The 13,804-nt window shown below is 37.7% G+C and overlaps 1 protein-coding gene across 1 annotated transcript; it reads right to left on the reverse strand.

Moving 5' to 3' along the window:
* Positions 1-21: 21 nt before the first annotated feature.
* prpf38b (pre-mRNA processing factor 38B) lies at positions 22-13,691 on the reverse strand. The gene is made up of 6 exons (XM_052135092.1): positions 13,292-13,691; positions 12,505-12,573; positions 12,213-12,364; positions 8,142-8,202; positions 1,872-2,107; positions 22-1,367 (listed from the first exon to the last, which is right to left on the reverse strand). Exons 1-6 carry the CDS (start codon positions 13,490-13,492, stop codon positions 635-637), a joined length of 1,452 nt encoding a protein of 483 aa, XP_051991052.1. The 5' UTR covers positions 13,493-13,691; the 3' UTR covers positions 22-634.
* Between the last annotated feature and the right edge of the window lie 113 nt (positions 13,692-13,804).

The following is a 13,804-nucleotide window of genomic DNA, read 5'->3' on the forward strand; positions in this document are numbered from 1 at the left end:
CTTGTATTTGAAATTTGTTGCCATTTTCAAACATTTATAAATTAAGAGCTCATATGTCCATCTTGAAAGGTTTATACATTATTGTTAAAAACAATTTCAATACAGAAAATAGAGATATTTATTCCAGAACCCTTCTGTCATGCTCTGTTGCTTAAAGACATCAAAAACATACAACTGACATACAATTTTGTTTCATACAACAATTTTATTAGAAAATGAGATGCAACAGAGCAATAAACCAAACAGCACAATGGCAGCACAGCCCTTATCAGCCTGTGCCACAAACTGAACTCTGTGGTTGCCATGTTCAAATTTAAAACATTCTCTGAACTGTATGTACAAAGCCATTTGTGAGAATCCTGAAAACAAATGAGGGGGGAATGCAAATTAAAAAAAAAGTAAATTTAAAAAGACATTTTCAGTCCTGATATCTGTAACGAGGAACAGGTAGAAAAGAAAATGTTGATATCTACACAAGTGTTTGATAACAATGTGTGTTTGGTGGGGGGTGGGGTACCCAGGCATTTCCATTTGTTCATTTAAACAAGTGGTGCTCTAGAGGATAAAGATATAGACATAGAAACTGACATGAATAAGGAATTCAAGAGAGGGGAGAAAGAGAAAAAGACTGGGATCAGGGAGACTCTGCTTGAACACTGTTTGTTCGCGCTTCTGGTTCGGGACTGTGGCTCAGGTGGTGCTCCGTTTTTACATGTTCTCGACCATGCGAGCGCTCTTCACTGCGACTGCGCTTGTGTGGCCGTTCCTTACCAAGGCTGTGTTCCCGCTTCCTGTTCTTTTCTTCCCCTGCTTCCTGTTTGCTACGGCTGCCAGAGCGAGAGCGTTTCTTGCTAGATCGCTCTGTTCGGTGCTTCCTGTCTTTGCTTTTGCTCCTTGAGTGCTTGCTTCTCTTCTCATCCCGGTGCTTTTTATCCTCTTTCTCCTCCTTATGCCTCCTTTCATCTCCCTCTCCTTTGCTCCTCTTGTCTTTCGACCGCTCCCCCTCTCTCTCACCTCTGTCTTTGTGGTGTTCTTTGTCTTTTCTGCGACTGCGCTCACTATCTGCCTCCCTCTCTTTCTCTCTGTCTTTCCTCTCATTGCGTCTCTCCCGGCTTGCACTGCAACTTCGGCGTCTTTCCCTGCGTTCTGCAGTTCGGTCTGGTGTTCTGGAACGTCGTCTCTCCCTATCTCGCTCTCTATCCCTGTCTCTCTCTCTATCTCGGTCCTTCCCCTCCCTTTCTTTGTGCTGCCGGTCTCGTTCTTTCTCCAATTCTCGGTCAAAGCTGGCACCACGCTTTTCTCTGTGGTGGCTGTGACTCCGGGACCGGTTCTGGGATTTCCTGGGGCTAGGACTTTTCCTAGGAGTCCTAGACACACACACAAAAAATGTAAACTATGTAAAGGGAGAACATACACTTTTGAATACATAAAAAAACTGATTAAATACACCTTTAGACCTACTGAACACACAACACTTGATAATAAAATGACTAAAAGAAAAGGGATTGACTAATAATGAAATTCTACTCAAAAATAAATTAGTCAATAACAAGTCAATAATAGTCCATAATAAACAACAGTTTTAAATGTAATGTTATAACAAATAAATTAACTTAGCATTTAAGCAATGTACCATATGAAATAGTACATTTCATTTTTAAATCTCCTCCTTAGAAAAAAGTATACAGTTAGAATGAGAACAGTCCCTATAATTATAGATGTGGAAACTCTGAGGGAAATAAATATTGGCTGATAACAAAACGGTCAACACTAAATCTCCCACCCCTAATACAGATATATATTATCAAGAGGCTCTTTTCACTGTTAATCTGGTTTGACAATTCCAGCACACCCACAATTAGTGAATGTACCTGGAACAGCGCCTATCTGCATGCCTTCCAGAATCAGCCACCTTCTCCTCCTCCTGCTGCTCATCTCTTTGCGGAGGTTTACGTGGTCGGCTCTTCATGTGTTGATCAATTGCCTTCTGAACAGGAACAGGTATACGTGGGAACAGTGTTGAGAACCATTCCAGTTTGGTCAGGAAGGAGCGGACCATTTCTCCGATTGTCATCATGCACCCTCCTCCTGCCTTCACGTCCAACTCCTGATTAAACAGACAAGGAGGAAAACAATTAAAAACACATTCACAAACACACTTACCAAACAAACTCATGCTACCTTTGAAGGCTAGTGCCCTAAAGAACATTTAATTAAGGATTACATTATAAACTGTCCAGAATAAAATGCTTTGTGATGACCAAATACAGTCTTCCCCTCTGCTCTCACCTGACTTAATATTCAATAAAAGGTGCAGTAAGAAATGATTGCTTTGCTTGCTGAAACAACAGCGGTTTTGGACTTTAAACTGACACCTATCAGTGCGGATGCAGAATTTCGGTTACATTTTGGTCTCATCATTAATTTAATCTGCAAATAAGAAGTGTTTAATAATAGCCTCCTATAATTAGGTTAATAGCAGTATTCAGATAGTCCTGTAATCTTATAACGGCAGCCACCATGTGGGTGCTTTACATTTACGCATAATAAAACAGCCTTTTCTAGGCCAGATACAACAAGTTCTGATCGGATGCAAGTAGTGGTCGACCGATATATCGCCGAGGCGATAAATAGAACAATATTCAGAATTTTTTCATCATCACATCGACCGATCAATTTCCCGTGGAGAATGCTTGCATGTGAATTAAGTGAATGAGACATGTAAATGACCAGTAACGGTTCGATTTGTTGTTAAATGCCATTGTGTTACTACAATAATAGACCCTTGTGCAACACAGTCTCATTTAAAAGGTCCGCATATCAGAGCTGCGACCGACACGTTCAAGCTCATAATGTTTAAGTGCTCCTCTGTACCATTATCCCATTCTTTTCTCAACAGTTTCCTGTCTTTTCTAATGACAAAAACGCAAATATCAATAAAATATAACATCATATTTTTTTATCTTGGAAGTTAAAGTTTAGTGTGAAATTTAGTAAATATAGTGCTAAATAAGTTTTATTATAATTAGTTCTTTGTTGCAATTTTATCTTTATAAAATCATATCGGTCATTCATTAAATGCAAGTTTAGATCATTTTAAACATTTGTCAAAAATGCTGTTAATTTCATTAGAGGTAAAAGTGGAAAATTATTTATTGCACTTTTAATATAAGTTGGACATCTTGGAAAGTGAAAACAGGGACTAGTTGCAAAACACTTGCTTTCAACCTTTTTATAACAAATATGGTAAACTTGATAATTATTAAGATGAATAATATACCTAACTATTGCATTTTTAAGTTTCAAACAATTAGCTTCCACAATTTCTATTACTATGCACTAACTGAAAATAGACAGGATGCTGAGCAGGTCAAAAGTCAGCTGAAATGTGTGTGTACCAGTAGGTGTGAAGGGGTGGAGTGGGTGGGTGAGTGAGTTTGGCTAAATGCACTCACGGACGTCAGCCAAGAGAGTGGAGCCACCCTATATCCAATCCACCCGCTTCACAAGGACCATCTGGAGAATAGAACAAGGCAGTCCAGTGACACACAAAACCACCACCAGGCCTGGCAGCAATTTCTGCTCAATACAAATTAGATGTTTTTGTGGAGAATTATTTTTTAAAAAGCATAATATATTAGCAACTCCTTTCCAGTTGAGAGTGGGCGTGTGAGTGTGCACAAGAGAAACCAGCACACAGTTAAGAGATCTGAAGTTAATTTGGACTGGGTAAAAATATTACTTTTATGATGCATCGCAATCTTGATTTGATCTCGATATTGATTCTTAATCCCAAAATCAATCTTTGACTATGCGCAACCCTCTAAATGGTACAGGATCTTCTCTCACTTAAACAACTCTCAAAATAAAGTGCTCTGTGACTGGAAAGAGGTAGAAATAACAATTAACTGCAAATGAGTTGCTTTAAATAACAAAAGAGATGTTATGTCATTTTCCAATATTTTCATAAATGGACATTTTTCTCTTTTTTTACTTGTCTAACAAAACAATTCCAAAGATTACAAGCCTATGAACAAAACTGAAGTGTCCAATACGCTCAACACTGACATTAAGCTTACGTTGGATGTCCAAATATCAGTTGTAAAACTGATACCCGTTTCGGGATCGGCTTGTAACCATACCCGTCAACACTCCCGGTTTTTCCAGGAGTCGTAATTGCTATGGTCTTTTTGCTGCTCATACCAAGGAATGATAGGAGAGGCTGCTGACTTGTGGCTGGCTCTGAGCTCTGGCTAGCTTTAGCCGCTTTCACTTTTGTAGCTTTTTTTTAATTTATTTTTTAAATGGGCATTTTCATCTGGGTGATGGTGTTTTAAGTGTCTAATTAGGTTTGTTGTTCTGAACGTTATTGTGTTGGTTCCCCCCACGGTTTACTTTAGCCTTACAATTATTACAAATTGCGAACTTTATGTATTCTTCACTCACAGTAAAGATCTTCCAAGCCAATGACATGTTTACATGCGGCTGTGACGTTATTGCCTGCGCAGCTGGCAACAAAACGGACCAGCTTGGAATCGGAAAGATGTGAGGCTGACCAGCTTGTCACCGGTCCGAGCATGCGGACAATCGGCTGATTCCGGTCACTGGCCGGTCGATCGGTGCATCTCTAACTTCAATGTAAACATTATTCTTATTCATGAATATTCCTTGGTTGCTTTGTGTATTCCTCAGGAGTTATAAACTGCTCTTACAGTCATACAGACGGAATCATCTAGGACTGAAATATATTTCTGTAATAATTTAGCCGGCGGCAATGCTAAATGGTCTCAAGACTGTACTTTTTATGAAACATACCCACAAACATCTGTGGCTGCATATGTCAGCGCGTGCTCAAAACTGAAAAGTGATTGGTCAGTGGCAAACTTCTGAAGAGAGCTCGATTGGTCAGGTGAAGTAAAAATAAGACTCAAAAGCTCTTGTGATTTGACCAATCATCTTTCGACACAGCCTATTATAAAATTGAGCAACAATTTGCAACTTCAGCTGGCTGATCATTTCAACTCACTAAGATCACAGACGATTATGCTTAATTATTCACGAGGGGCAAAAATCGTGATCACAATTAAAATACGATTAATTGTGCAGCCCTAGAATCATAACAGATGTTTTGTAATGTTTTCTGCTCTAATTTGTAAAAAAATAACAAACTTGTGTAACTTCTGAAAGAGAGATTTTCACGGTGATTTACCTATTGGCGTGCACTCGCCGGTCACACAATAGACTCGCTGAGGTAAATCGTGTATAAAATATATTTAAATGTCTGCGAATGTCAAATGTGGGAATATTTGTGCTGACCTCAGACATGTATACACCTTTCCTGGGACTTGACATGGATCAATAGCATTTTAAAACATTTTCTTGATATAGTTTTCCATTCACCACCATAGTTTCCTACCACTGATGGTCACAAATATGGTGGCTGTGGGGAAAAAGTGACGTCACTGAAACAGGTCAATATGATGAGATCCAGCTTTTGACACTTAGGACAATTGAGGGACTTATACAAAACAATTACAAAAGGTGCAAACAATTATTGCTCAAGGCAACAAAAGAACCAGCAAGGGGTGCAAACTTTTGAAAAGGATGATTTGTGTAGAGTAGATTTTGTGTTATGAACCTTTCGAATGCAATACTACATCAAAAAATATAATCTCTTATCTCTTATAGGCTATTTGTATACATTCTGAAGGGGGTATGCAAACTTCTGCACTTTCCTGTATAGGCTATATAGTCTATGAAAATTTATATTTTATTTTAGATTTAGTTTTTTCACGATTTAACAACATTTGAGCTTTTTTATTGTACAAATTCCATGTAGCCTATTTTATCCATATTGCATGTGTAATTATGAAATGACTGGTCATGTCAAGTACAGATTAACACAAAAACATTGTAACCTAAAATTCAAAATACAACTCCCACATCTCAACATCTCTCTTAAACAATTAAGAGACCACAGCAAAATTAGCAGTTTCTCTGGATTTACTATTATAGGTGTGCTTGAGTAAAATTAAAATTTTTGTTTTATTCTATAAAGTACTGACAAAATTTCTACCAAATAATAATATTGTCATTTAGAGCATTTATTTGCAGAAAATGACAACTGATCAAAATAATAAAAATGACGCATTTTCAGATATTGAATAATGCAAAGAAAACATGTTCATAATTCTTTATAAATTTGTTGGAGGATTGGTGATGATACGGGGGTGCTTTAGAAAGGCAGGAATCGGGCAGATTCTTTTTGTGAAGGACGCATGAATCAAGCCACGTACAAGGTTATTCTGGACAAAAACTTGCTTCCTTCTGCTCTGACAATGCTCCCAAACTGAGCATTTGTTCTTACAGCAGGACAATGCTCCATGCCACACAGCCAGGCCAATCAAGGTGTGGATGGAGGACCACCGGATCAAGACCCTGTCATGGCCAGCCCAAAACCAACCTGAACTCCACTAAAACCTCTAGAATATGATCAAGAGGAAGATGGATGGCCACAAGCCATCAAACAAAGCAGAGCTGCTTGAATTTTTGTGGCAGGAGTGGCATAAAGTCACACAACAGCAATGTGAATGACTGGTAGAGAGCATGCCAAGACGTTACACGTTATTCCACCAAATACGGATTTCTGAACTTTCCCCAAGTTTAAACATTAGTATAGTGTTGTTTAAAAAAGGAACATTAACTTGTTTTCTTTGCATTATTCGAGGACTGAAAACACTATCCTTTTTGTATTTTAACAAGTTATAATTTTCTGCAAATAAATGCTCTAAATTACAATATTTTTATTTGGGTGAAATGTTGTCAGTACATTATAGAATAATACAAAAATCATAATTTCACTCAAACACATACCTATACATCAATCACTCTGTCATACCTTTCATACAGTATTCACGTGTAGCATGAAGAAATGGATTGGTTTATTTCAGCTAGTTGTTGAAAACAATTCTAGTTGCGCTGACTGACCGGACGACAAAGAGCGCGCGGCAAGCACATGACGTCATTGCAATAGTAACCAGATACATGCCAGCGGATTTGCAGAAAGACTAGAATGAAAGTATGGTCAATTCATACAACACATCAAACGTTCTTCTCTTCTGTGCAAGCAATACCAAAGACAAGAGCCAGAAGGAACCTTAGTATAATAAATGTAATCAGAAAAAAAAAATATATATATGTATACATATATATGCACTAGATGGACATCTTTGATCCTTTTGATGCATTTATGGTGATGTGCGCAGTGTTTAAGAGCGGTAAAAGTGCAAATATTTAAATATATCACTCATATCATCGTGGATTGTTTGTGAACCAGTCACAACATGACTCAAGCTCTAAAAGGAGCTGTTATTGAAAGATGGGGGAGTTAAAAACACTACGGGACTCAACCAGAAGTAACTAATACCATTCACAAATGTTTTAAATGTCATGACTGTTTCATAGTTTATGGTGCTGCTGTGCTTGACTGAACAGTTCAATATATTATGATGTGGAGCTTGTTTTATATATATATATATATATATATATATATATATATATATATATATATATATATATATATATATATATATATATATACACATACACATACATACATATATATATAAAGTGGTGTATTCAAGGGGGACCACTATTCGGCAAATCATCTAATTTAATATATTTTAATCAATTTACAGCCCTAATAAAAATGTCTCTAAATAATTGAGTCATACCACCAGCCTTATGGATGCATTTGGCCTAGTCACTCTTGTAAATGAGATTTTATCTTGAATTTTTTATCCTGGTTAAATAATGGTTACTTACCAATACATTTCACATACCCCTGTAGCCAAAAGGGCCATTTGGTATGAAATGACACATTGCATTACAATATCAGATCTAATATGATATGACCTACCCAGTGAAATAGTAAGACTAGGCAATCTGATAAACCACACAAATAAAGCAGTTTTAACCTTTAACCTTAATGTATCTCAAGGGGAACATTAAGCCAAATGAGGTCAAAGGTTGAAGGACAGTAATGTGCATCACAATCAGCATTTGGCCTAAAGCTTTCTGGTTTAAGTAATTAACATTAGAAATTTAAAAGAGAGATGAAGGCATTACCCGTGAAGACATACCTCCTCGTCGTCAAGGAACTCATCATACCAGTCAATCAGGTCAGGAGGAGGCTGTGTATATCTACAATACACAAAGACACATATCTCATGATAAACACACAAATAGGCCTGTCAATCAATAAAACTTTTTAAAACAATTAATTACATGATATGCTGATTAATCTATTTAAATCACATGCATAATATTTGATGAGAAAGCCCCTTAAAAATATAATATTAATACAATAATTCAGATAAATAAAGTGCATTACATTATTGTCGCAGACGAGTAAATCATTGAAAAGACAATACTAAAGTTGGCTTTAAGGGAAATTTATATATTTTTTTCTCAACATTAGCCTATCATTGGCTCAGAGTCCATACAAATCTATTTTGCAACTGAATTAGTCCATCTGTCTGAGATTTATTTCAAGGTTTGTCTAGGGACACATCAATGTACACGCGTCAGTCGTACACCTCTGGAGCGTCTCAACTTGGCTGCATCGTGCCATAAATGCAGCAGTTTCAAGTAGGCCTAGCACGTTCAAGTTAAACATAGTTTGAAAATAAGAAAAACAGGTCTCGAGATCCCCTGCATTCATATTGAGCCCCGTCCAACTTTTTTTTTGGAAAGTTTTCTCATCTTGTGTTGTACCTACTGTCAAGCAAGTCTAAGTGTGGTTTGTTTTGTGGTTTTGTCTGTACAGCTGTGTGTTGCCTATACACCTGGAATTCAACTTACTGCCCCCTGCAGAAAATAGTGGTACTTAAAGCTTGAAATGCTCCATTGGTAAGATTATTCCATATTACCGAACAGGGACATGATTAATGAGCCATTTCTTATCAAATTGTTCACACTGAATAAAATCGACAGCCTTAATATTAATCAACGAGACATTGCCTTTCATCTCAATCAACAGGCAGAATAGAAAACCTATATGCATATCAATTTACATTCTTAACGGTTAAGCATTCTGGGCACTTCCTCTGTACAGGTTTATCATCAATTCCAGTCATGCTCAACTCTAGTAAAATCAATGCTGAATTTGACAAAACAAATAAAATCAAATGTGAAATCATCTATGGCAATGTTAAACAGCAAGGAAATGAACAGAATTCCAAAATAAACAATACCCCACCCCATGTTATACTGTTGAATATTACACTCAACAGATACCTGCAAAACTTTAGAAACATGTCTGAAGTCACACCTATTCCAAGACCGTTTAACTATTTTACTATTCTGGTTTACTCTTAAATTTGATATTGCAGCAATACTAATATCGTTGACTCCTTTGTGACAACCTGCTCCGTGTTTTCTCACTGATCTCAGTGAGCTCATTTTCATGGACAAAAGAAAGCAGTTAAAGCAGCTGCTTAAGAGTAAAAATCAGTGTACGTATTTACATGCACCGTGTTAGCGGCTTTCTCTTTACTCCTGTATACTTACTCGATTGCTAAGCAGCTTTCACCACATCAACACAATATCCCTGCAACTCATTTAAATAATAAACATGACATCCAAGAAAGATTTTGCCATTTAATTCTTAACTTTTGCTTCTCTTTATTTCCAGATATTTTAGAGATGTTGTGTTTGTTTCCTTAACTTTCAAATCACACCCTGCAGCACAATTACGCTGCAATAATGGGGTTTTCAAATGATGTAAAACTCCCAGATTCCCCAAAGTACTTGAGCACATACACACGAACTTGAGGGACAGTAGTCAATTGCTCTCTCTATATTCCATTGGCTGTTGCTCATTGTCAGTCTCTCGCTCATCGGGTCAGTACACACATCTGATAACAAGACATCTAGATATAAAGCAGTTCTGAAAACTGTCGCAGTGTCTGGGACTAGTCTCGGCATGTGCACACAAAAAGACCGTTCATCGTGGGATCTAAAACTTCTCGTCACAGACCAGTTGCTGGCTCAAAACATCAAAGGAGACAAGCTTGAGTCATGTAGTGTACACACTTGGCTTAAACCGCTTTATCCATTAATTGGCTATTTTGTTTACAAAATGTTTTAGAATGCCGCTTTCTGCAAAAACCCTAAATTAAACAATTTTCTTAAATGCATGTAAATGGGGTAAGTGTTAGGCTTGCCACATTATGGCGTTACCGGTTAATACCCGTAAAATGGGTAAACATTATGAAAGAAACGTAATGAAAACGGTTCCTATTTCAATAGCCAAAATTTTTTATTGGCTACATAGTTACCTAACAAGCTTGCGACTAAATGAACGCATTGAAAGCCAGATGCTCTTTATCGACATATCAAAATGACTGTGTACACACACTTACAGAAGAAGTTACTTCTAACTGGCAGCGACAACTGTGCGAGGCGGGAAACGGTTTGCCGTATTTTGCGACCAAACGTGTCGAAAACTTAACAGAAATTGACATGAAACACAGACACATCCAGCGAGAATTGGAGATTCGTCCAGCTGCAGACTCGCATCAGGTTCAACTATTGGTGAGTTTTGTGAGAGAACACAGACGCTACATGACAAAGATAAAGCAAGATCAATGCCTTTAAGCGCACGTCTTCTGTCATGTTTCAATCAAAAGAATTGTCAAAAATATTGCATTAGAGCGTATTATAATTGTTTCCCATCATTGTGATTCAAAAACACCAATACACATTCATGACAGAAGATACTCAAATGAAAAAACTGCTGCACTTTTAACCCTTTCAGGCGTAGACACAGAAATTATTTAAAAAAGAATTATCATGAACATGCTATATATCAAAACCAATGACTTTGGGTCAAAGGTCATTTTTGTAAGGTGGTTTCAGCAGTAACCACCACACAACAAAGGACTAGAGATGACATTAAAGCTGATATATGTGTCTATGCATCTCTATGCTCACTATCCTGATCTTCAACAGTATTCTCGTCACCATCATTAATCTCAGTATCACTGCCTCCATCTCCCTGCATTCAATCACTATTCAGCTCTTCCTCATATTCCTCACTGCACTCACTCTCACTACTTGAAGAACCTGATGGTATGGCTATCAAAAATAAAATAAATGGAAAGAACCACCATTTATCCATGTTTCTGTATTTGCATTGTTGTTACTGTGTGCAACCACCATGTTTTGACTATTTTACATATACTATATAATTGTATAATTATTTTTTATAAATTCTCATTCTGTACTTCAATAAAATGTATAGGAACAGAAAAATTATTCAAGGTGGTAGGCAGAAATTTAGAAGCACCAGCATCAACCATGTGGACCCAACTTTGCAGAGAAACTGCAGCTATTTCTCTCCCCTAAACAACATTAAATATTTCCACAAAATATAAAAGGTTTCTACTTTAAATTCTAATGCAAACTATAAATGAAAAAAGTGGTTTTGCAGAGTAACCACTGTGCCTGAAAGGGTAAAAAAATAATAAGGAGAAATGCACTAATTCTCTCATGTACAAAGCTTTTTCTAAAAAAATAAAATACATAGTGTTCTTTAAAGGCCAAATGTATTTTTAGTGATACCATTTAAGCACGTTAGTCAAATACTATAAACGAATTAACCCAATTTTCAACAGGGAGAGCTTTTCATTGACATTTAAAAACGGAAAAGGCATATTAATTACAGAGAAGAAAACCCTTAACGGAAAAAAAAACTGGCTCCATTGATTCATTCTTTTGGGAAAGGTAGTGTTTATTAGAAGCAAATGTGGAGCAATTTTTTTTCTCTCCCTGGTCATAGCCTTTTTCATTATAGGTGCTGTGGCCGTTCACAACGAAGGCATTTTTGCATCCGTAAATAGCGTTTTTCATTCATTTTCCAATGCAATTATGCCCTAGTTGGAACTCTTTGACGGCTGACAGCTTGTCAGTTAAAAAAAGAACATAAAAATGTGTCTCAATACACCTGCATTCTGCTTGTTGCCTCTTTTTTATTATTGTGCAGGCTATTGAGCACCGAAATTACACCATAGCACCACTGAGTGTCCAACGGTATTACCGGTTTTGAATGTGGATACGCACCATAGTATGAAAATTATGATATTGTGGCAAGTAAGTGTATACTAGAGTGTTTATTTAAATAGATGTAAATAGGTGGTTCTGAGTCGTACCTGATGTACATAAAGCCCAGTGCCCTGATATAGGGCGAATCTGTGTGAGTGATGAGACCCATCACTTGCTTGCGGGTCAGTTTCAGTGTGAAAAGCTTATACAGCAAGCAGAACGCCGTGGACACAATCCCGCCCGTTCCGACTCCTCTCACCTGCAAGACACACACCAATGAGGCTTCAGAGTTACATTTATGTGTTCCCTGCACAAAGTTCTCCCTTGCTTTTATAAAATGATGAAGAGGACGGGAGGATGAAGGTGAGGGGGGGTCTGAAGGCACGTACTTCTACTTACCCCTCCGCACATTCCCGTCTGGCCCGCAGTCTTTCGGCTGCCTTTTTCCCACGGCTCTGCATGGTTGACCTGGGTACACAAAAGCAGAAATCACAAACTTAATAAGGAATCAGAAGTGACATAGGAACAGTAATCCAAAAATAAGACTCATATGTTTCATAATCAAATAAATTATTCCCACTCTAAATGGTCAACCTTAATAAAAGCCATTCAAAATTAAGGCAAACTTTAAATCGATTGGTTTTCTCTTTTTTTGCTAATTTGTCATTTTATATTTTGACGGTGGTGGCTATTTTAGTTCTCATCGAACTACTTCCCCAACAACAAATACGTATCTTCCCGTTACAATTTATTAATCCCTACATTCCGTAATTTATACACTTTACTGCATTTGCACCAATCCTTTTTACTCGTAAAACTGTTTTGCTGTATATGCCTAGTGTTTTCCACAGTTCTACGTCACTGTGGTTAAAAGCATCTACTAAATATATCTAAATGTGACACCAAGGTTCCACAGTTTCATTGAAGTAACAATAACCTTTGTTTTGGCGGCAAAAAATGTTTTTTAAATGGGAAAAGAAAAAAACCTAGACAATACACTCAAATTGGCACGGTTAGCCTCAACGGCTAAACAGTATCCACTTCAATTCTCATAAATAGCCATTTTAAGCACAAAAAGACACAGGTTTAAGTATTTCAAAACAAATATCAATACAAATGAAAGATACGGGTGAGTTATAAACCGTGGGCTTCACGTGCATCGATCGGCCCCGTCTCATTACGGCACCTTGAAGTAAATCTCGTCCACCACCTCGTGGTACGTCTTGAGCTCGTACAGCTGGACCTTAAAGTACGGCGACGAAAGCACGTTGGTCAAGATCATCGGGTTCAGGTTCATGGTTTTCTCGTTGCCCCATAACGGCAAAACGTTGCCGTGTTTCCCGCCGGCCGGTTTGCTCACGGCCTGCTGCTGCTGATTTACCGCCATGGCTGTACGTTCACAGAGCCATTGAAAAAAGAACGAAATGGGAAATAACGATCGATTCACCTCACGAATATTGCGGAGACGCGTCCGACGTGGCAAACATTAGGCGGAATAATGTCTCTTAATTCATTCGAATAAGAATTTGGAACGTTAAACCGTTTAAAATGAAGACGCTATCGAGGCCCTCTGTTGCTGGGACAAGATGGCGCGCGGAAAGAGGTCTGTCTGATGGTCGTGTCTAGGAGGTAACCCCCGGTTGGCCAAAATCTCGCGAGAGTCTCATGCGACATTAAATGAAGGAATTGTATCTATACA

The sequence above is a fragment of the Xyrauchen texanus genome, chromosome 9, assembly GCF_025860055.1.
Source record: "Xyrauchen texanus isolate HMW12.3.18 chromosome 9, RBS_HiC_50CHRs, whole genome shotgun sequence".
In the NCBI taxonomy this organism is placed as follows: domain Eukaryota; kingdom Metazoa; phylum Chordata; class Actinopteri; order Cypriniformes; family Catostomidae; genus Xyrauchen; species Xyrauchen texanus.

What these genes read in the sequence shown, in the direction of transcription:
- prpf38b (XM_052135092.1), bottom strand. Translation starts at nt 13,492, where the DNA reads ATGGCGGTAAATCAGCAGCAGCAGGCCGTGAGCAAACCGGCCGGCGGG. An exon ending in TGGACGAGATTTACTTCAAG is followed by an intron (nt 12,574 to 13,291) that starts GTGCCGTAATGA and finishes TTGTGTACCCAG; the next exon opens with GTCAACCATGCAGAGCCGTG. An exon ending in GCAGATAGGCGCTGTTCCAG is followed by an intron (nt 1,368 to 1,871) that starts GTACATTCACTA and finishes GTGTGTGTCTAG; the next exon opens with GACTCCTAGGAAAAGTCCTA.